General features: G+C 39.2%; 1 protein-coding gene across 3 annotated transcripts in view; it reads left to right on the top strand.

Annotated features, from left to right (window-relative positions):
- GRIA3 (glutamate ionotropic receptor AMPA type subunit 3) overlaps positions 1 to 24,803 on the top strand; it is a 306,145-nt gene that overhangs the window by 264,707 nt on the left and 16,635 nt on the right. For 2 of the 3 annotated variants that reach the window (XM_063660408.1, XM_054471451.2), the window contains 2 exons: positions 17,053 to 17,300; positions 17,862 to 17,976. In XM_063660408.1, the coding sequence (XP_063516478.1) occupies positions 17,053 to 17,300; positions 17,862 to 17,976 (363 nt within the window). The remainder of the gene's footprint in view (positions 1 to 17,052; positions 17,301 to 17,861; positions 17,977 to 24,803) is intronic. The other variant, XM_063660409.1, reaches the window with a different exon arrangement.

Genomic DNA, 24,803 nt, shown 5'->3' on the forward strand with positions numbered 1-24,803 from the left:
GAGACAATAGGTCTAAACAACTTAATGTAGCAACTCACAGAGCCAGAAAAAGATAATCAGGCTGAGCAGAAACTTAAGGAATGCACCTTTTGTTTTTTTCACAAATATTTTCTTGTATCTGCTCTTTTTGAAATAAAGTATGGTTCTTAAATAAAAACAGCAAGAATATTCTTCCATGGAATACCTAGACTCAGGAGTTCATTTATTTTCAATTTTACACAATTAGGATAAATGTAAAGGAAACAGTTTCTGCACGTGCCTAAGGAATTCTTGCCCATGCAAATAACACAGCTTACCTTTCTCTAAAGAGGCTTCCATAAGCACAGGCTGGGGAAGCTATTCCAGAGCTACGTATCAGCTCTGAATAGAGCAGAAGTTAATTCCCCAACCTACCCCCCTGTCTCTCAACCCAGATGATAGCCAACCCTCCAAATGGTGCAGACAGGATGTCCATTTGATGTAGTCATCACCTCCATAATCAGAGTAAACTAGAAAAATATTATAAAGTAGGGAAAGTGGTTCTTGGTGCTGTTTTCTGCCTTTTAGTTCCTCTCTGCTTTTCCTTAAGCTGGAGACCTATACTGTCCAATATGGTACCCACTAGCCACGTGTAACTATTTAAATTGAAAATAACTAAAATTAAAAGTAAATTTGAAATTCAGTATTTCGGTAGCACTAGCCACATTTCAAGTGCTCAATAGACATGTGTGGCTAGAAGCTACCATATTGGAGAGCAGAGATATAGAACATTTCAGAAAGTTCTATGAGATGTTGCTTCCAACTATTAGTTCTTTTAGCTTCTTGAGCATAAGGAACATGTTTTCCACATCTCCATTCCTTACAGCAGGTACCACAGTTCCTGATACAACTATGGAATTGGGGAGAAACTAAGTGCTTACTATGTGGTCGTGACCTATGTCAAATTCATTATAAGCAATCTCTCATTTCATTACCTCGAGAACACTATAAGGTGGGTCCTATTACCATCCCCATTTTTCAGAGGAGGAAACTGAGTCTCAGTGAGGTTGAATTATTTGCCCAAAGTCACACAGTTAATAAGTACCTAAACCAGGTCTTTATAACTTTAGGACCTATACTCTTAACAACTGCTGTGTACACCAAAAGAAAACTGCACATAACTACAAATTTCAACATGGGACAGACAGGCCCCTTCCAGGGCATTGGTGACTAGGTGGCTTCTCCACAGCACTCATGCTGGCCAAGGCAGAATAAAGACAATTCGAGATCAGGGCCTGAGCATGAAGATTGGGGGTTTAAATAAGTGTGCTGATTTGTGTTTGCATATGGCTATCAGATTAAGTGGCTATCTGACTACTTCTCTAATGAAATAGCAGCAAATTAGTAGTTTTATCTGCCATTTTGCATATGGAGACCATTGCCTTGACCCCAATGGTAAAGATTAGTGGAACCTAATCATTTCATGAAGTCAACCTCACTTGCTGCACTTATCAGAAGCTTCTGTAACTTGAGCTTCCATGGCATGCAGTTTATGCCAGGACACGCAAATGCCAGAAAATCAATTTTCCTGCAGCTTTCACAGTCAGTGTGTTTGCCAGACAAAACTGCAGCCAGCCACTTTTTTTAAATCAGCATAGCACCTTTAGAAATAATACTTACCAGAATGCTTCTAACACAGCAAGGAGGAAAAGACTTAAATCTAAACCCAACTGTTCAAAATTGAGAGCCACAGGAGAAGGTGAAATATGAATAGATTGAAATTGAACATTTTAGTGGCCCCATTTGGCACTATAAAGTATCCTCTGCCAAGCACCTGTTGAGTTAGCTTTAATTCTAATCTGTGCCACAGTAGGACTGAAAACACTTAATATGATACCATACTTCCTGTCACCCACATGTGCCCAGGCCCTCACGTGCCCCTGACATATCAGGGTGGCACTCCACATTGCCTGCCCGCCCCAAGACCTATCTTGATTCTCCTTCCTCTGGTATTCTTCTGGCACACATTCTCAAATAAACCAAACCACACAAAGGCAGTGGATGTGGGGTCGTGTTACCTTCCCATTTGCCATGAGTGCATCATCTATTTTATTGAGGACTTACTACTTGCCAAGAACTGTTGTGGGTGCTTTACATGAATTATCTCATTTAGTAGTCTATCTCCATTTCAGAGATAATTATCAGAGTCTTAGAGAAATTTAAGTAACTTGACCAAGTCAAACAGAAGGCATGATCTCTAATGGTAGCATTTAGGGCCTGTGACAAGCTAGTGAGTTATCATATTGGTGCCTTTTACCTCGGAGGATCTTGCACAGGTTTCAAAGCTGAACCAAGAAAGAAGATCAAGGTTATATAAAATTGTGTCAAAACAACGGGTCAAAGAAGTAAACTTCACTCAATTCACTGATATTTTGGTCAATGTAGCTACTAACGATCTTTCCACTGGGAGGCAGTGCAGAGTAGTAGAAAAAAAAAAGCAACACAGGTTTTGAAAGCCAGCACACCTGGATTTGAATACTAATTCTGTCCCCCTGCATCTATGCAAACTTGGAATTATCACTTTACCTCTCTAAGCTCTGGAAGAGAGAAGAAGGAGAATATAGACATTGGTGTCAAATGAGCTGGGTTTAAATCTCAGCTACACATTTATTCATTTAGTTAATATTTATTAAGTACATGCTGTATGACAGCCACTGTTGTAAGGGCTCAAAACCAAAGTCCTTGTAATCACTGTAGTGGGTGAGACAAAATTCAATTCTGTAAATAACATATATGTTTCTGTTGGTGTTAAGTGCAATGAAGACAAAAAGCAGGTGAGGAGACAAAATGTTGGTGTGGAGGTGCTATTTCATCTTGGCTGATTGTGGAAGGCCCTTCTGACATTTGATCAGACACCTGAATGAAAGGAAGGAGCAGGCCATGAAAGTGTGAGGTGGAGCTGGGTGGAGAGAAAAGCATTCCAGATGGAATAGCGTTAGCAAAGGCCTTGACATGGGAATATACTTGGTAGGTTTGAGGAAGAAGGTCCATGTGCTAGAGTGAAGTAAGTGAGGGAAAGAGTGGTAAGAGATGAGAGCAGTGAAGAAGAAAAACCGTGGTAAAAATTCTGGATTATATTCTGTTTGACAGAAAGTCACTTAAAGGACTTTGAGCAGAGGAATGACATGAACTAATCTATGTGCAAAAGGATCAAGCAGACTGCTATGTCAGGGCAAAAGTTGAGAAGCAGGGAGACAGACCACTTAAGAAGTTATTGTAGGCCAGGCACGGTGGCTTATGCCAATAATTCCAGCACTTTGGGAGGCCAAGGCATGAGGAACACTTGAGCCCAGGAGTTCAAGACCAGCCTCAGCAAAATAGTGAGATCTCCTTCTCTACAAAGAAATTTTTTAAAAATTCGCTGGATGAGGTGGCACATGCTTGTAGTACCAGCTACTCAGGAGGCTGAGGTGGGAGGATCCCTGAGCCTAGGAATTCGAGGCTGCAGTAAGCTAGGATCACACAAGTGCACGCCAGCCTGGGCAACACAGAGAGACTCCGTCTCTTAAAAAAAAAAATTAATTAAATTTAAAAACGAAGCAATTGAAATATTTCAGGTGAACAATGATTAGCTTGAATTAGGAGGAGGGTAGGGAGAAGTGGTTGCATTTTGAATATAGATTGAGCTGACAAGGTGTGGAATGTGAGGCCAAAGAGAGGAGTCAAGGATGACTAAAAGGATTTTGACCTGAGCAACTGGACAAATTGGAAGGTGCTGCCATTTTATCTGATGGAGAACACTAGAGGAGTAGCAAGCAGGGGTCGGGGAGAATCAAGAGATCCATTTTGGCCATGCTAAGTTGGAGATACCTATGAGATATCTAAGTGGAGATATCAGTTAGGTAGATGGATAAATGAATCTAAACTTTACTGAGGTGAGAGCTAAAAATTTAACCAGCTGTATCACCTTGGAGAAGTAAAATAACTTCTATAAGTATTAGTTAACTTCTCAGTAAAATGGAGATAATATTGGTTTCACAAGGTTGTTTTAAGGATTAGCGATCATGTATATAATGCATGAAGCACCATTCCTGTTGCATGTAAGTGCTTAATAAATGGTAGCCCTCTCATTGTCAGTATTTATGCACTAATTGGTAGCTAGTTGTTGCAGCTGTAGGACCATTGTTGATTATTCTAAACACATCGTTGAATATTAGAATCACTTAGGAAGCATTATTTACAATGTTGGCCCTGCCTCAGGCCAATTAAACCAGAATCACAGAAGCAGTTATCAGTAGCTTCCCAGGTATATAGTATTTCCTACTGACAAGCTGGCTTTAACAGAACTTCTCTTCAGATTAGTTCCAGCTCACCTTTTAGGAAACTAACACTCCCCCCTCCAAAAAAAAAAAACTCTAAATGGAAAATTTAGGCTCTTCTGGATAACCCCGAGCAAATTGCTTCTTCTTTTCTTCATTGTTTTTTTCTCCCCTTAGTAAGAAAATAATTCTCCGGGGACCTGGAAGTAACAGCCACAGTGGAAACAAAACATTGTAATTTCAGGATAGATTTTTCTTCTTAATAGAAGAACATTTTCCCTCTCATTTCCTAGGACCCGTATTGTCAGGTTTGTCCTCCACATTACAATTAATTGATTCAAGAATAACAATAGTATTGAACTTCTCTTTTAAATATCTTAGTAATAGAAAATAAAAATACATTTAATCCAATTGGTCAATGGTAATTGGCTTTGGATTGCTGGAGATGCCGTTTCATTGAAAAATAGAACTCTAGAAGGCTGAGGGAAGTGACCTTGGAGTGTTCAATGGTGATAGCAGTCCTAGAAGCAATCCTTGATTGAGAGTCAGGGAATTTGAGGCTTTGCTCTAGTTAGTAGTGAAAGGGTGTGGCAGACACACTTTCTTTGTGACCCATTCTCTGTCTTGAAAATAGGTTCTGCAACTTTTACACTGTTGGTGGGACTGTAACTAGTTCAACCATTGTGGAAGACAGTGTTGCAATTCCTCAAGGATCTAGAACTAGAAATATCATTTGAGCCAGCCATCCCATTACTGGGTATATACCCAAAGGATTATAAATCATGCTGCTATAAAGACACATGCACATGTATGTTTATTGCGGCACTATTCACAATAGCAAAGACTTGGAACCAATCCAAATGTCCATCAATGATAGACTGGATTAAGAAAATGTGGCACATATACACCATGGAATACTATGCAGCCATAAAAAAAGGATGAGTTCATGTCCTTTGTAGGGACATGGATGAAGCTGGAAACCATCATTCTGAGCAAACTATCACAAGGACAGAAAACCAAACACCGCATGTTCTCACTCATAGGTGGGAATTGAACAAAGAGAACACTTGGACACAGGAAGGGGAACATCACACACCAGGGCCTGTCGTGGGGTTGGGGGAGAGGGGAGGGATAGCATTAGGAGATATACCTAATGTAAATGATGAGTTAATGGGTGCAGCACACCAACATGGCACATGTATACATATGTAACAAACCTGCACGTTGTGCACATGTACCCTAGAACTGAAAGTATAACAAAAAATAAAAAATAATAAAAAAAGAAAATAGGTTCTGCAATCTAAAGGTGAAGGTACATAGCAAAGTCAGGTTTTCAACACACACACACACACACACACACACACACACACACACACACACACACACGTACACAAACTTCTCCGTACCCAATTAATGTGTCCACCATTAGGCTATCATTCCTTTAGCTGTGATTTGATCCTGTGAGGAGATCACACTTTTGTATATTGTTCATCATTTATACCTCAGTGTGAATGTTTCCAATTCTTTTCTGAGCACAGGATGGGGTGGGGAGGGCATCTTTTACCTGATAAGGCAAATGAAAAAGAGGTGGTACTGCCCATGCAGGGGATTGAAAAATGAGGAGCATCTGTGAAAATAAAAGTTGACTCACAGTCTTGGCTTATAACAGCCATATAAGTTCAATACATAACGTTATACTCCTTATGTATTTTCATTCTCAAAATGAGAAAAAAATAATTTATCAACTTCTGGTTTAAAAGGTGGGGTTTTCATGTGGACTAAGGGTAAGACACCTTAGTCTCCAATCCTACATTTCAGGGAGGGAATAATAGAAATATCATGCCCCTTGAAATGATGCTAAAGTATAAGCATCATTTCAATCAGAAAGCAGAATTTCTGTGAAGTCATCCCAACCCTACCATATAGCTTAACCTATCTAGGAATGGTGTACTGTTTGAGAGCAGACTCTGGAGCCTGAATGAATGAGTTCCCAGAGCCACCACATACCAGCTGTGTGGCATTAGGCAAACTACTTAACTCCTCTGTGCCTCTGTTTCTGCATGTTTAAATGGGGTAATATATAACAGTATCATCTATTTCATAGAGTTGTTGTGAAAATTACATGAGTTAACACATGTAAAACCCTTGAAATGGACCTGGAACAAAAAGTATGTATTCAATTAAATGTTAGTTATGATGGGTTTTCTTACTTAATGATGGCTTAATCAAAGTCCATATATCAGAGTTTCTCAATCTTGGCACCACTGACATTTGGGGCCAGATAATTACTGGTGGTGGGGGCTGTTCTGTGCATTGTAAGACATTTAACAGCTCCGCTGGCTTCTACCCACTAGATACCAGTAGCACTCCTCTCCCCAAGTTGTGACAATGAAAAGTTGTTCCCAAATGTCTCCTGAGAGGCAAAGTTGTTGCTTACTGAGAGACACAGGGTAGAGGGTACTGTTTTCCTTCCTCCGTTCTCCCAGAATAAAGCAATGGTACCTTAGAAACATTTTCTGAAAGAAAGTGTTGACTCTAGCTTTCAAAGTCACATGGCCACTGGCACTATTTTCAACCCATTGGAATACGCTTAGTCTGACTCAGCAAGAGAAGCAGAAGATTAATCAGAACAGTAATCTGACTTTGCATGCCAGAGAGGGACACTAGAAAGGCCTCAGGAAACTTAGCTGATTGTCACCTGCAGTTTTGGAAAGGAGACATCAGAAATAGCCCTCCTTGAGATGGAAGGAAACCTGTCCCTGGACTTGTGAACACAGTTTGAAACTGTTAAGCAAAGTCATTTACATTTGAGGGCAAAACTCAATGTCTAGGCAAAAGGTGACCTCCAACTTCAATGAAGTTATCTAAAAGCCCAGCCCTCAAAATAACTCAGTCAGGCTCATAACACACAAGTAGAAAAACTAAGAATAGAAACCAGAATTTCTTTCCCTTCCTTTCCCCTGTGTTCACCAATACACAGTCTCATGACAGCTGCTGATTGTCTGAAGCAAAAGGACACGGACAAGCAGTACTTCTCTGAATGTTAAAAATGTGCAAACCTAAGTGAAGGAAGAAAATGAAATTGGGGTTTTGGCCATGTTTAGAAATGATATCATTTGTTGTGTGCCTTGCTCCAAATCAAAATGGAAACCATTTCCTTTACTTTAGGGCGAAAATTGTAAAAACCAATGATTCCTTTTTCCAAATGCACCTTATTAGAGCTATTGACTTCTTCAAAACATATGTGGAAGAAAAAAATGTGTCAGATGCATTTGGCAACCCAGATGTGGTTTTCTTCTTTTGCCTCAAATTGCTCTGATCACTTTACATGGTGAAGTATGGACACTAAGGGCCAATAGCAGGGTTACAATGAGTGACAAGAATGTTCACTTATCCCAGTGCCTTAGTGAGAGGGGATTTGGAGTTAATTTACAATTTACCCCAACTTCAAAAAAAGCTTGGACAAGAAGCAAAAAGTGTTTTTGGAGGTGAGTTGCCCCCTTTCATCAAAAAGGATATTGTCAGTGCTAGAGCAAGCAAAAGAGACTGGGGTTATTACAGGGAAAGATCTATCTGAAACCTTTCCAGTTCACTTAGATAGTGTCCCAGCCTTGTTCCTCATTAGCTGTGTGACCTAAGATGAGTAGTTGAGTCAATGGCAAATCTTTGAATTTCTGTATTGGCGACTCTTCAAGGTGGAATTCTGGTTAGGCCTTATTTGGAAACTGTTTGCTTAGCAAGCACACAGCTTTTTTCAGGCTTGATTTATACTGAGGGGGTAGATTCATGGAAATGAGTGAGTAGGCTAAAGCCCACTATGGCACCTCTTGGCATTGCCACTGCACTTACCCTCCCTTACCCTCAGTTCCCTCTTTTATAAAATGGGAATTCATTCTTTCATTCAATATATATTTATGGGGCACTACTGGGCACACACACCGTTCTCAGTGCTGGGGAGTAAGCAGTGAAAAAACAATAGCTACTGCACCCACCTCACAGGGCTGCTGTGGGGTTTAAATGAGATGGTGTGTGTTAAATCACCCTGGCACCCAGAAAGCTTTACGCAAATATAAAGTTTAAAGATATTCAGCTATCTCCTGCTTCTAGTCATGACAAATCTAAGGCCTCTCTGAATAAGGGAGTATTTGAAAAGTTGTATGGCAGGTAATTCTCACCACAAAAATCTCCTCTTCGTGAGTCTAAACCAAGTGCTTGAGATTTCCACAGTTGGAGTCTTAACTTAAAGAACTTAATTTCTGTAGACCTGAGACTTGTGACTACATTAAAGAACTTGAGAATGGACCCACCCCAGCCACACCTTACCCCTCCCTTATAGTCCTACCCCACCTACCCTACTAGGACATGCAAGCACATTGTCCTCTTCCAATCCCATCAAATATTAGAAGAGGCAAAGAAGAAAGGAGGAAAAGAGGGGGAGGTCAGGAGCTCTCCAGAGCTGTGGCATCATTGGCCTTCTTTCCTTCTAGCACCTTGCCTTGTAAGGATCACCTATCCATATCCTAGTATTGGTCAATTCTGTGAGGCAACATTTGCTCCTGAATGTTAGACAAGGCACACAAGGCACACAGGGGTCCTGTAAGTGTTCCATTCAGGCAGATGGAGGCCCAAAGCCACCCTTTTGAATTTTTACCACCTAGACACCTGAGCCTTTATTAAAAGCAGAAATTACAGAGGACGCTAAATAATTCAGAAGAAAAAGCAGATTGTAGTTTATAATTATATTATCTTAAAGATACAATCTAAAGAAAAAATGGACCAAATTGTCAAGCAAGAAGTAGTCCACAATAAACTTAGAGAAAGCAAAATGAGTGAGGAAAAGTCATTTTTGTTTGAAACTCTTGCCATATTTCCCTTTCTTAGTGTCTCATACACAAGGCAGCCTTCTCCAGCCCTTGAAAGGCACCTTTTATAATGCCAAGAAGCCCGCTCTCCTTTTTGGGGTACAAATCCCCTATTCAAATCAAAATGACCCCTTGCTCAGGGGTAACAGAAGCCATTACACTGTTAGTGAACACCTCTGTGAGGACCATGACTGCTGATACCAGAAAAGGGGTACAAGTTATATCTCTGAGGGAGGCAGACAGTGAAACAGGGAGAAAGTAGTAGAAGATGAGCACCCCAAAGTCAAATCTAGCCCCTTTGACATGTATGTACAAGGCTAGTCCTGTACATACAATGATGGAAATGGACAAAATAGGCATGGTGGCAACAGTGTTCAAAAAAATAATTACATGCATAAAGCTGGCCCATTTTCCTTTGAGGAACACTGAAATACAAAGTGCCTAAAACTATCTTCCCCGACCTCTCCTTCATTACATGTTGGGGGATAGAGATGTTACAAACACCAATACTGTCTTTACAAATTATGTAATACTTTGTCTGCATTCTGACAGTAAATTAATAGCATAAATGAATAGCATATTATGCTTCTGTTGATAATCATGCTTCCAATTTATTAGTCCATTTTGTTAATTCAGTTAATTCTGGACTATCAACATATGGGAAAGTGGATGTTGAATCCTGTCAAATTGAGGAATTGTGCTCATGTCAAGACCATAAGAAGAGATAGCTCCATTGTCCTTTATGTTAATGTCACTATATCAAGCATATTGTGCTCAATTTGGGGGGCCACATTTTAGGAGGGACTTTAAAAAATGAAAAGGTATCTAGAAGATTGTGACCAGAAAAGGGGAGTTGAATGGAATTTGTGTCATAAAAGTAACAAATGAAGGCCCTTAAAATGTTTAGCCTGCAAACAAGGCAATTAACAGGTGACATTGTGGCAGTAGATTCCAGGCTGTACATTGTGTCGGGAAGAGAGCATATTGATTCTGTATTGCTACAAAGGGAAAAATTAGGACCAGTAGGTGACACTTCAATTTTAATATTCACTCATTCCACCGACACATAGTGAGAGTTTACTGTGTGCCAGGCATCGTGCTAGACACCCGTGGTGCGGTGACAAAAAAAAAGACATGATCCCTACTCTCAAGGAGCTCAGATTTGGCTGGGGATAACCATTGCAAAGCAAAATAATCGGTACTCCCTACAATGGAGAAATGGAAACAGAGAGGAGGTACTGCCCAATTCAAGCAGGAGACAGAAGTAGGATTGGAGAGGAGAGGCTTTCATTAAGAATATCAGCCAAACCAAAGGAACTTTCTATCAACTTGAATTGTCCCACCACGGAATAAGCTACTTCCTATGCCTCCTCTGAGCTAGGGAGTGCCTCTTCACCAGAAGCATTTAAGCAAGAAGCTATCACTTCATCGGGTGAGAAGCTGAACAAAATGGTTTTTAAGGTGCCTTCTAGCTCTAAAATTCTGTTATTCTACTGACTCCAAGTGGATATACTATTGACCAAGTGGATATCCTACTTTATCTCACAGGAAAGCAGAAAATTTTATTCACCAAGTTTCCCCAGTAGCAGTGTTCTGGTTAATGAGGATTTTAATGTATAAGCCTCAACTCAACTACAAAACATAAATGTAAAAGGAAAAGTTGCCATCCTGCCCATTCCCCTCCACCAACAAAATTTTTAAAATCCAATTTCAAATGATAGTAATTTTTGTTGATGGCAGACCCTGGTCATTCACCAGGCATATGTCTGGAGATCCAAATATACAAATAATACTTAAGCATGTGATTTCTCCCATAAAATGAAGTAATGATTCTGTAAATATGGAACTGAGGTAATTTATAATACCATTAAAATAAATTCTGTCAGTAAAACAAATTATACTTTCTTTATTATAAAGATATGTAATGTTTTTCCCACTTCCTGTGCTTCAGGGATTGTTCTAAGTAATAAACCTTTGAAGTATACACTTAAAAAATCATCCCATTTTATGGATGAGGAAATTGAGATACATAGACGCTAGATAATTTATGTACTTAGCAAGTGTGATTCAAACCCAAGCAGGCTGACTACATGCTCTTAAGCACTGCACTATATAGTTACTTTGAACTTACATGAAGAATAGTTTTATCACTAGAGAGCTACTATATGCACAATGACTAGGAGTGAACAACACCATTGCAAACAGACACAAGGTCTAAGTGGTAGGCTTCTGTGTACCAGACTCACAGGGCCCAAGATTCAAATTTTCACATCAACAAAAAGACAAATTTCTTCATATATTTGACCTTCATGATGTATTACAAATAATTAGAGCCACAGCTGTTGAATCCATTAATGCTAAGGCTCTACCATATCTGCTATTTGGGATTAATCTGTTCCTCATCCATTTATGTATTTCTCCTTTGGATTCCGGTTGCTAATTATCTAGCAGTGCTTGAGAATTTCTTGTGGCCTTTCTTTATAACCATTGTTTGTTCCTTTTTAGGTACAAAATGGTGCTCTGTGGGATGAAAGAAATGAATCGTGGTGGGTTGGAGAAAAATGAACTTGTTATTACACACCCTGCCCATAAATTGTTTAATTTCTCGCAGATGAGAGCTAAGATTCAGTCCCTTTTGTTGCCTTCTTTATTTCAGCCAAAATAAGACAGAATGCAAAAAATAAAAAATAAAAAGGAAAGAAAAAAGACGAAATGCTAGTTTTTTTCTTCTTTATGGTCTGAATGTTATACTGACACTTAAATACTAGTTGGAAAGACAAACGTTTCAGCTTAATTTCTCTTACTTATGAGTCATTTCTTTTCCCCCTCCTAACCTCTTTGAGAATTCAGTCATCAAAAAGAGTCCAATCATTTCTGCCACTAACTGACTTGTCATTTAATGCATTCATTAATATCTGCCACATGTACACCATGTGCATTTAAAGGGCCTGCTTCAAGCACTGCTATTTATTCTCCTAGAAATGCATCATTACCTAAAGGAATAAACCTTTTAACCCGTATCAGCAATCAAAGAGCTCAAGTAAATGAGTCCAAATTATAGTGCACTTGGATCAGAATTCATGGACCCCTTTGCCCTTGGCCTATAAATTTATCTTTGGAAGCAATGGCCTGTTTGCAAATAGTGTAGAAGACAAATATGTCTGAAGTCTCCCTTTCCTGGACCCCCACTTTGTATTCAGGTCTGGTTGGGCCAAGATGAAGAACACAAAATAGCTCTTTATAAATGCACAAAAATGCATACCCACTACAGAGTTTTCTATAATGCCAAAAAAAATGGAAATTATCTAAGAGCCCTTCAAAAGGGGCTGGGTAAGTAAAACATAGTGTGTTCATAGATTGAAGAGCTATGCAGCCATTATAAAGGAAATATGCTTATTTTAGTAAAAGTATAAAAAGGTACAAGGGAATAGTAAAGGCTAAATTCAGTATAGTGGTTACTTTGGGCGAGTAGAGAAGAATATGTATTTAGGGAGGGGTAGATAAGCAGACTTTAACTAACTTCATAATGTTTAATTTGTTAAGCTTTATGGCAGGTACACAGGTGTTTTTACATTATTTTTATATCTTTCTGTGTATCGAATTATTGACTATTTTTTAATTCTTTGGGTAACCGACTAGGAAATGTCTACTGAAATAAAGTCCTTGACAATGTATTTCATTACAATGCTTAAAAATTGTTTTATGTGTCAAAAGAGGATAATGTAATATGGAATGAGCATAAATGACTATGGGTGAGATTTTAATCTTAGAAGGCCTTGATTGTTTGGGATTATTTGGGGGGAAGTTATTGATGTGGGCATCAAAGGCAGACTAAGTAGCATTTAAAAAGGGATTGAAAAGCATATATCCAAATTGGTTTAGCAAGGTACTCAGTGATTTTTAGAAAAATTTCAGCTCTAGAATTCTACAATGCTATAAAGATAGTGCTGGTCGCCATTTTTACCTGAACTTCTGATATCTTTGACCAGCAATCTGGTCGTCACCATGGTCAAGCCTAAGCTTCAGTTATTAAGAAAACTTATCTTTAGTCTGTCATGTATAGAGCAATTTGCTGGCTGCCAAGAGGGCTAGCAAAATTAATAAGGCACGGACTTTGTCCTCAAGAAACACTCAAGTAACAGGGGAAGAGAGACACATAGTCAACTCACCCTACTGCAATTAAGCTCTATAGCAAAGGTATGAGCAAATGGCTTTGGGAGGACACCCAAAGAAGCACTTCTGTGGGGGCAGGAAAGGGTTAGGAAAGACTTCACAGAAGACATGACATCTGCTCTGGATCTTGTAGATGAATAAGGTAATTTAAGCAGAAGCAAAAGCATAACCAAAGGCATAAGACATGGAAGTGGCTTATTTCAGTGACCAGTGAGTAGCCCAGCATGACCTAATCACAGGAGAGTGTAACCAAGATCATAAGCACTCTTGAATATCATATATAAGAGTTTGGATTTTTTTTTCCTGTAGGTATTAGGTAACTATCCGGGGATTTTAAAGAATGAAGTAACTTGATTAAGTTTGCATTTTGGAAGAATCACTGGAGGATAAATTGAAGAGAGAGATGAAGCAGGGAGACCAGTTAGGAAGCAAGATAGTCTAGACAAAACAATGATGAGCCTGACCAAGGGAGGGCAATGGTAATGAGAATGAAAAGAAGATGAGAGGACAAATTCTAAAGGCATTACTATATTAGAAAAAACATGGCAGAATGAGGGAGTGAGGGAAAAGTAAAACCAAACCCTTTAGCTTGGAGGTTAGGTGGTTTACTGACAGAATGTAGAGGGAAACCCAGGCTTTACAAGGTTTATAATACAGATTTGGTTGTGAAAAGTTTAATCTGAAAATGTCTACAGGACCATCAGGTGGAGATGTCCATCATCAGGGCTTGTTTGTTATCTTCCCAAAACACATCTGGAATCCAGCCTCTTCTTTCCACCTCCATTGCACCCACCCTAGTCCAAGCCACAATCATCTCTCCTCTGGACTATTACAATAGCCTCCTAACTAATTTCCCTTTCTTCCACTCTGACCCAACTTATAGTCTATTCTCCATATGGCAGTGAGAGTAATCTTTAAAAATTTAAGTAAGATCTTATCACACCCCCCTCAAAATCTTCCAATAGTCTCCTATAACAGGTAGAATAAATCCAAACTTTTTACCATGACCTACAGGGCCCTACAAGATCTGGCCTCTGATTATCCACCTAAGCTCATTTCCTACCACTCTCCCTTTTTCTCATTTAATTTCAGCCACAGTGGCTTCCTTTGCTATAATTTGTGCAAACCAAATGTGTTCCCACCTCAGTGAAGAGTGTCACTAACTCTGTGAGGGCTTCCGTGAGGGTCTGATTGCCATAAACGCAATGCTTAATGTCCATGGTGATCCAGCTGGGCGAGGTGGCTCAGGCCGGTAATCCCAGCACTTTGCCAGGTGAAGGTGGGAGGTTGAGGCCAGCAGTTTCAGTCCATGGTGATAGTTCTGGAAGTTCCAGCCCCCCTGGAATTATTTGGGCAGGTCCAAGCAGGCCCCAAGAAAGATGCAACACAGCCGGCCGAAGTCTAGAGAAGAGCAACTGAATAAATAATCAAGAAAGTTGGGGTGGGGGCCAGGAAACCCCACAAAAAGACATTTGAAAACATGGTATATGTTTATGGTTTCTGCCATGCTATCTCGACCTCTGGTCAATATCACCTTAGAATTTTTTTCTAGGATTTTCATTCCTAAGGACCTAGCTCCCAAGTCAATTGGAAGTTTTTGAGTCATTGAGTCTACAATTCTTTTATAGTCTCCAGAATGACTAACATAGGGCTAGAGGCACAGTAAGCATTTAATACATGTTCTAGGGACCACCTGAATTGATATGAAATTTAATGGGATTATATGCAAAATTCAAAAAGGTAAAGATGAAGGAGACTTGACTTGGCAGAAAGAACTAAGTTTTGGTTTGACCTTAACCTGAGTTGATGGAAAGACTCTATTCACTCTATTATATTCTTCCAGTGCTTCTCAATAAAAAAAATTTTGTTGAAAGGATAGAGGAATGACTAAATATATTAATGCAAATTCAAGCAGCATTGGTAGAAAATAATGCTCCAAGCCAGGTGCTCATGCCTGTAATCCCAACATTTTGGGACGCTGAGGAGGGAGATTCACTTGAGCCCAGGAGTTTGAGACCAGCCTGGGAAACATAGTGAGACCTCGTCTCTACAAAAAAATAAACAAAATTAGCTGGGCTTGGTGGTGCACACTTGTAGTCCTAGGTATTCAGGAGACTGATGCAGGAGGATCACTTGAGCCTGGGAGGTCGAGGCTGCAGTGAACTAAGATCACAGCAATGCACTCCAGTCTGGGTGACAGAGTGAGACGAAAGAAGCAAAGGAAAGAAGGAAGGAAGGAAGGAAGGAAGGAAGGAAGGAAGGAAGGAAGGAAGGAAGGAAGGAAGGAAGGAAGGAAGGGAGGAAGGGAGGAAGGGAGGGAGGGAGGGAGGGGGGGAGGGAGGGAGGGAGGGAGGGAGGGAGGGAGGGAGGGAGGGGAAAAGAAAAGAAAGAAAGAAAAAGAAAGAAAGAAGAAAGAAAGAAAGAAGGAAGGAAGGAAGGGAGGGAGGGAGGGAGGGAAAGAAAAGAAAAGAAAAGAAAGAAAGAAAAAGAAAGAAAGAAGAAAGAAAGAAAGAAAGAAAGAAAGAAAGAAAGAAAGAAAGAAAGAAAGAGAAAGCAAACAGAAAAGAATGCTCCAAAACAAGAAGCAAAAGTTTGTTGTTGTTGTTTTTTTTTTTCATTCTGTTCTGGTCATTTATTTGGGGTACCGTGTCTATTTCTATACACTCCAATTAAAGAAAGAAAGAAAGAAAGAAAGAGAAAGAAAGAGAAAGCAAACAGAAAAGAATGCTCCAAAACAAGAAGCAAAAGTTTGTTGTTGTTGTTGTTGTTGTTTTTTCATTCTGTTCTGGTCATTTATTTGGGGTACCGTGTCTATTTCTATACACTCCAATTAGAGACAGACATTACCAACTACAATGTGCCTACGAGTGGAAAACCAAAGTTGTGAGAGTTCTGGAAACAATATCAGTCAGAGTTTCACCTGATGAAGAGATGAGAAGGGGACATAATAAAGGCCTTTCAATAAGTAAAGAACCGTTGTACATTTAAAAAAAGAACCATTGTAAAAAGGGACAGAATTATTTTACATAACTCTAGGGGATAGTACCAGGGGGTGGGGGGTGTGAATTAAAATACTACCTATTGAATACAATATTCACAAACTAGGTGGCAGGATCCGTACTCCATACCTTAGCATCACACAATATTCCTATGTAACACATCTGCAAATATACCCCCTGTGTCTAAAATAAAAGTTGAAATTGTAAAAAGGAATGGGAGTTATAGAAAAACAAAGATCATCTCAGAATAAGGAGGTACTTTCTTACAATAATTGATGTCTCATGCTGGAGTGGGCTGACTAAAATGGCTGTACACTACCTTACAATGGTCTTTGATTAGGCATATCCTGCTATGATTAGATAAACATAGCAGGATATTGTAGAGATTTTTTCATTGAGAGGAAGGTTGAACTAAGAAAGTGTTTTTCAAATAAGATTGCAACCAATTAGTAGGGCCATGAAATCCATTTAGTGGGTCCTAAGCAACATTATTTAAAATGAATTAGAATAGAATAGAAAATATCAGAGAGCATCACACATAGCAAGGGTGAGTGTGGTTTTGAGAACTTGTTTTGGAAACAATGTTTACATATGTATGAATGAATGTGTCTACTAGGTTGCAGTGTAACGTGTTTTTTATTACTGTGGATTGCAATTAAAAAAAAAAAAAACACTACTGCACTAACCCTCCTCCAAATTGAATATCTGGCAGCTCTAAGAATTCTTATCTCTTTGGTGCAGAGATCCAAAATTGCTGTGTACGAGAAAATGTGGTCTTACATGAAATCAGCAGAGCCATCTGTGTTTACCAAAACAACAGCAGACGGAGTGGCCCGAGTGCGAAAGTCCAAGGGAAAGTTCGCCTTCCTGCTGGAGTCAACCATGAATGAGTACATTGAGCAGAGAAAACCATGTGATACGATGAAAGTTGGTGGAAATCTGGATTCCAAAGGCTATGGTGTGGCAACCCCTAAAGGCTCAGCATTAAGGTGGGTGGAATAATATAACAATATCCGTGTTGTTATAGTATTCCACCTACCCTGATGCATTTTGTTGTCATTTTCTTTCTTGTGGATTTTGAGGTAACTTTTAAAAGTTTAAAATCTACAATATTCCATGGAGTTAAATAAGACGGTAAATTATGGTTTCATCTATTTAATGCATCCATTTTTTTTAATGTTCTCTCTCTGTGTTGTCCTCTCTGACTGTTTGTTGCTGTTTTAATTTTACAGTTCAACGGCTTTTTCAATTTAAATGGTAAAAGCCAAGTTATGGTGCCATATGTGACGAATGTTAATTGCATGGATGTGGTGTTCTTGTTACTTTTTTTCTCAAAGACAATTTCCCCATCCCGCACACTTCAGTTTTGAGCAAATGTTATCCTCCATGCCACCTTCCAATATTTAACCCTGTATTTGCTGTACAGACATTTTTATAGCTCCACGTTCTGTGAAATTTAGCCAATTTGTCCTCTTGTGCTCCTTTTTATACGTTAACGATTTCCTAAGCATTTGTGCATTTTCTTACAAGTTATGTTTTATCGTTTCAAGAAATGCTGTTAACCTGGCAGTATTAAAACTGAATGAGCAAGGCCTCTTGGACAAATTGAAAAACAAATGGTGGTACGACAAAGGAGAGTGCGGCAGCGGGGGCGGTGACTCCAAGGTCAGCCTCAATGTCACCACAACCGGGTACCCTTAGTGACGAGTAATCGGCAAGACTGTTATCTTATTATTGAGGAGAGAGCACAAGACTCACACATAAAGTGGAATGACCAGGTTATTCCCCTGCCTGGCAGCTTTGGGAACCAAAAAGACTTTAGGGCACTGCCCACATTTTTGATCTAACTTGGGTCCCTTCTTAAACTCCCAGACAGAGGCTCCAACCACACCCTTTCCCTTCCTTCACCCACCAGATTGGTTGCCTTATGAAAGCCATGATGTGGGTTTCAATGCCCTAGGCTTTCAAGAGTCCAAGGCTTTCCTGTGTGAGACTGTCCCTGCCTGCCTCAGTTGAGTGGTATGAAAAATCAGATCCATCTACTGAAAAGTCAGGGCATAGCCTTTTTTTTTCTAGGTTATGATGGTTGCTCACAGAGGTTGGTTGGTTGAGTAAGGGTGGCTTCTTCAATTATGTGTCTGAATGATGAGATGTTGTTCTCTATATGTGATAGCCCATTTAAGCAGGCCCCACTTAACTTGAAAGCCAAATAACAAGCTCGGTTTCAAGTTAAATGGGGTCTTTCTTCAATAGGCCACCCCATATAGAGACTTTGCAGAGACATTTTGCGTATTTAAGCAAGTGCGTCGCCTAACTGTGATACTATATGTGTGTATGAATCCCTGATTTAGCTTCTCCTTAGCCATGTTCTTGGTTCAGGTAGGTCTAATTGTTATCCAGGCTGCCATCATGAGAAAACCCATCTTACTTGGCATTCCTTTGACTTCTAATGCTCTTTGGAGCTAGAATGAATGAATAGCCATCATCCAAGCAACAAGAAATAGGGGCAAGCTCAGAAGCCACGATACCAAGTCATGGAAACACACTTTGGGTAAGTACAGGAGAGGACCTGAAAACAGAATCCTCCATGGCCCAAGGGGCATGAGAATTATATTGAAGCATGTAAACTCACCTCTTGTACGACCAAGATCCCATGGGCATCTTAAGGTGAAGAACAGTGTTTCCCAACCACAGACCAACAGACAGGCAAGCCAAAACTTTTCTTCTTCAGAGACAATGGTCGCACTTCTGCTCCTCTCTTTCCCTCTCTATCCCTCAGGATCCTGATGGAAAAGTTAGTTTGCCAGTCTGCAAATATAATATGGGTTTGGAAACACTGATCCAGAACACTTTCAAAGAAATCAATTTTAAAAGAACTTTCTTCAGCAAATAATCTTACCAGGCATTGGCATGGCCTTTTATCGTAAAACCTTGATTAACCAGAACTCACCTAACCAGTACCCCAACTAACTGAATTGCCCCCTCAGTACTTCACATTGATGAGAAAGCAGCAATAGTATTCCAAAAAAGAAGACTGCAAGGAATTGATTTTTTTAAAAATCACTTACCAAGAGATGACCTATGTTTGGGTCACATTCGGCTCTTTCTCCTCTATCTTCTCTCCATCTGGATTGACCCTCAAACGTTAGAGGCTGCTTCCCTGAGGCGAGAAAGTAGATAGAAGCATTTTAAGAAAAACTGTTATTAGCCAACAATGAACAAAATGGTTGTTCTTATTGAAAATTCCATTCATCCCTTATGGATTCCAATTAATCAAGGTTTTACTATGTGTCAAAAAGCAGTAACTTTCTTTCCCACCAATGTGAACTGATGACACTGACAATTTAGCCAAGCTTTTGGCTCATTTCATATTTACAATGGCCAACTTGATAGCCAAAGTATTTAGCACCTGTCTTCCCAGTCTTTTTCTCATGTTATTAGCACGGAGAACCTAATTGTATCATTGAAGTGAGTTGCAGAATGAAAATTGAGCTGGATTGGATGCATTGCTCTCACGAATTCATCATTCATACTCATCATGGTTAAAAAGGAGCCATGGACTGTAACAAGATGACTCTAAAACATCCACATGATGCCAAGTGCCCAGAAGTTTTCAGATAACCAGACGTTTGATGTTATATAAACAAACAAAAAAATCTGCACATATTTGGCTGACTTTTTACTTTTCACCCAGATGTTTTGGTGCATGAAGACCCCAAAACTTTAGACCAGCTATTTTTTAATTACAACCAGCAATCAAGCTTTTTTTCCTCAGCTAGTACTGCTGCAAAGTTTTTTTATCAAGTAACTTTATTGACAGCTCACGATTTCCAGATTATCTGAATTTTGATATGCAAATAGAAAAATATTTCAGTAGATCCTAAATGTTTTCAACTTCTCTAACCATAGTGCTACCTGCCAGGCATCTTTCAAATCGCTTTTCTTGGTCATTCCCACAGCCAGTCTTTTGAAATAAGTCAACCCTTTTCTCAACTATGGATAATAGTATGATCGATCAGTGCTGCATACCCAACGATTGCTTATTCCATTTCTGGATTACCAAGAAGCTTGCCTTTATCTTCTTCCTTCTTGCTACCTGCTGTTTTCTGAGAGTGAGCAAGAGAAGGGGCAAGAGATGAGCGTGAATCTGGTTACCACTATGTATTAGTGATGCAAAAAAAAAAAAAATCAATGGAGAAGGAGGTAGAAATAGCAGTAAAACCTCATTAATTTGAAGCCCTCTAATTAATAATTTGTGATAAACTAGACAGGGACCAGTCTACAAGTTAACTTTATATTATCAGGCATGAGGACAAGAAAGGTTTGTTAAGCAAATGAAGAGTTTAGACTGGAATGTCAGTTGAATTTTTTCTTAAGAGAACAAACCCTTTTCAAATGTTGGAAGCACTTATTAGATATAATCATATTCGTTACATATCTATCTGCTAAAGTAGCTCTCACGAGGATCTCCACTAAGGCAATGTTTCATAGTCAGTTTGAATTACAAAATAGACTTAAAGTAATAAAATTGTCATTCTTTAAACCTATTTTGTAATGCAGGACTTGCTTTACTCATTCAGACAATCCTTTCCCTCTGTTCCTCCAAATCAGTGAGGTTTTACTGTATTAGCAAAATGGCTTGAGATTTACATCTCTTCATTGTGTCCCATCTCGTTAACATGACAATTGACTGTTGAATATACCATCATTTCACAGAGAAAGTGTGATCCAGAGATGGTGATGACTTTGAGAAGGTCACACAGCTAATGCTGTCATAAATCTCTGCTGACTTTCAGAGTCACCTCTTGTGATAATATTGCAGATGGCAATTTAGCACTACCACCTATCCAATGAGCAATGTGAATCTGATTGCATGCGATACGTTTCCATAAGAATCAGGTTCATTCGCAACTACCTTGGTCACTAGGCAAATGGCATATTTAAGCTGTTCCAGCCCTCAGTACTGATTACTAAAAATGACAATAATCACAACGCCTGACATTTATAAGTGCTTTTACTTTTTCAAAAACACTTTCAGACCTATTATCTCTGAAACCAGAAGAGGGAGAAATACCTGTATCACTTATCTTTCTGTCTCTCTCTCTCTCTCTCTCCAACCTTTAACTAATGATAAATGGGCAATTATATTAAATCATTGACTTTTTCTTCCCTGGCATGAGACATTACACATTCTGAGATTAGTCTAGAAAAGTTACCATACTATGGAAAGAAACAGCAAATTTTCAGGCTGTCGTAAATGTGCATGAGCTTAAACTAATAAAACTAATGTTTTATTATTTTATTTTATTTTTATGGATACAGGGAATTAAGAACAAGGTCAGTCTCTGAGGCAGCCCCTGAACCAGACCTACAAGCTGAAACCAGAATACTCCTCGGCTTTCCCAATTTCCCAAACCTGAGCTAATAGGACCTAAACAAAACAGACTTGATCATTCCTTGATGAACTGTAAATGCACATGCAAGGATCATGTAAATTAGAACTGTGGTTTGGGAATTTTTAACCTGCAAATCACCCTTTTGTGTTCATGCTTTATTACAATGTGTGTGCAGATGCAGTAATTAAGAGCCAGTAGGTTGTTTCAGTGATAAACCCAGATCACCAGGGGTTTGTGACATAGCCAGTGAAAGTCTATCATTGTAAATCACAGCAGAATGGAGGATTTATGTAAAGAACTACCACATAGGCACATCAGCCTCCTTCTGCAGCTGCCTGTCCCCTCAAACGTTTATGTTCTTATCCACCCTACTTCATTCCCTTAATCTTGGGTAAAGGGCACCAGCTTCGCTTTCCCGTCTAGCCTTACCTTACTAGACAGGGTAGGGTCAATGAAACGAGCTATTTGTGACTGAGGTGGAAAGTTATTAACAAACCCTACCCAACCTCACCATAGAATTATACCAGACTTTAGTCCTCTCTAGGGATTAAAATAGACTCCCAGTGTCCATATATTCCAAGATGAAAATCAGCACATGTGTGCTCTTGGGAACATTGTAACAGAATATTTAAAGGGACCATTCTGAGCCCCTTGACTGCAATGATAATTGTAGGATAGATGGGTGCCCTAACTTGAGAGGCATATAAGGAAATGAGGGAGGAGGATGGGATGTGCAATTGAACCTCCATTATTTAAATAAATGGTAAGATGCTCATTATGATTTATAGAATATTGATAGGGAAATGCAGTTTTACTATATCTTCAAAAATATATAGGAACTAGAATAAACTGACCAATGTGATGCTAGGAAAAAACATAGGGAATCTGTTTAAATCGTTTCAAAAAATGCCTGCAATTAAAATCAGTGGTGTTTCCTTTCACATGGGTGCTCTTAAGGTACCTAAAAAGAGTTTGTTCTCTGAAGAAATTGAAACATGTTCCTCCTCCCTATCACTAGCTATCTTTGTTTTTTTAAATCCCATGCATTTGCTTAGCAAGTCTTCTATTCAAAGATAGTAAAAAGTTACACTCTCGGACAGCCCATTTCCAAAATCCCTCGGCTTCATATTTGGCGGCACATAGGTGAATGAGGTTATACTGTATTTCCCATTGGTATACATGAGATCTTCAGTTTTGTGTGTACTTCTTCTTCTTCCATGTATGTCTACAATTCTCCTCTCCTATGCCACCGTCTCTTAACCACTTCTCTTCCACACCCAGAATTCTTTGACTTTCTTGGGCCGTGGGTAATGGATATGAATCTGCATCTGCCTTTGCCTGCAACAAAATGGACCTTTTATTGGCAGGAGCCATCCCTAAAGGTTGACATTTTGGATACTCAGGGTTAAGATGGATCCCAATGACTCTTTATTGACACTGTTATGTGTATAGGCAAGAATCATTACAGATCGATGGCACTTCCTGGGTCTTAGCAGAAGTTCCTGTGAATCCCCAAGACTCTGATTTGGGATCGAGAAGTAGGGTGAGTATATTGTGCTCTTCGTTGGTTTGCATGATTCTATGCTGGTACTGCCTCCTGGAAGTATGAAGAACCTGACAGTTTTCTTTCCTGGTAGTCACTAAATTTGCTCCTTGAACTTACTCAGGTCTTCCTCCCAAGAGCAAATCCTCACTTTCTCTCAAGTGGCTGCTTCAAGCAAGGGACCTGTTGCCTTAAGAACTGAACCAGTCCAATGGCTGCCAAAACCATTGATTTTGCCAAATGATATTAAAGAATAAATTCTACCACCGGAAAAAAAAATGTAATCCAGAAAGAAAACACTTTTAAAAAATAATTCCATTCTAATGATTTTTTAAAAAATGAACTATGGCCTTAACATGGTTTCTATGATTAGGACATTATTATTTGCCTTTGGTGTTATCCTGATAACATGAATGTCTTTCTTATTGACAAATAATGACCAAATGTCCAACACCAGAGCTACAGAAAGAGCCACAGGAATGAAAAGCCTGAAGGTAAGAATGCTGTTATACAATTGCCAAGAGGAAAGACGCCATTGCAGTGGCAGACAGTGAAATGGTGTATGTTTATTCCCTTTCTGCCCTTTGAAGACCAAATCATTTGGTTTCCTTTCATTTGAAGAGAAGGTTATACACAATCTCTGAAAGGTAGGACAGCCATGGAAAAGAAACATGAAAAATTTGATGCAATTGAAATATATTTGGTGAGGGTGGGAGTTGGGGTTGGTGGAACAGGGTGGGGGCAAATTTCTTTTATGAACAATTGAATTCCATTCTCTTTTGACTTTCCAGAGAGCGGTATAGCATTTGGCCCTTGGCACATGAGGCTGATCCCCATTGATCAGAAGTGGCAAAAGTGTTGTCCAAGTGCTGGATTCACCTTTTTGCCTAATTTCATCTGGCATTGAAGCAAATATTTTTCAAAATATATACCTAAGGCAATGGCATTCATATATATATATATATGTATATACATATACATATATATATATATATATATGACTATTTGTATGTCCTGTCTAACATCACTGCTGGAAGGGCAGACGTGATGTGTAGATGCTAGAATATATGCTAAAAGAGGGTGGTATATGCCCTGGCATGGCAACCAGATCTGATTTCAGATCTGATATATAGACTTCACTTGTTGCAATCTAGCTAAAACTGATTATTTTTCTATGATTTTAGCTAAAACTGATTATTTTTCTATGAGTCATGGTCAAGGGATGGCTATTGGAGAATAAAGAGGATGTTGGCACCCATCAGATTGAACTCTCAATGCATATTTTGTCTAGGATCAGGGGAATGAGTTAAATGTCTTCAGAAACATACATCATGTGAGTTTCTGGTACAGATCTGTTTCTCTCTTCTCATTCTATGCTTCTCTAGGTGCCACTGGAATGAACTAAAGAAAACACACTTATATATAATAAAACCCAACCAAATTTGATAGTTTGATTTTTCAAAGGATCTTAAACCAGAGTTTTCAAGTGAATCATACCAATTTTGTATTTGAGAAGGTGTCTATGGCCACATTTTGTTCAAAACTTAGCATTT

This window comes from Pongo pygmaeus, chromosome X (genome assembly GCF_028885625.2).
Source record: "Pongo pygmaeus isolate AG05252 chromosome X, NHGRI_mPonPyg2-v2.0_pri, whole genome shotgun sequence".
Classification (NCBI taxonomy): Eukaryota; Metazoa; Chordata; class Mammalia; order Primates; family Hominidae; genus Pongo; species Pongo pygmaeus.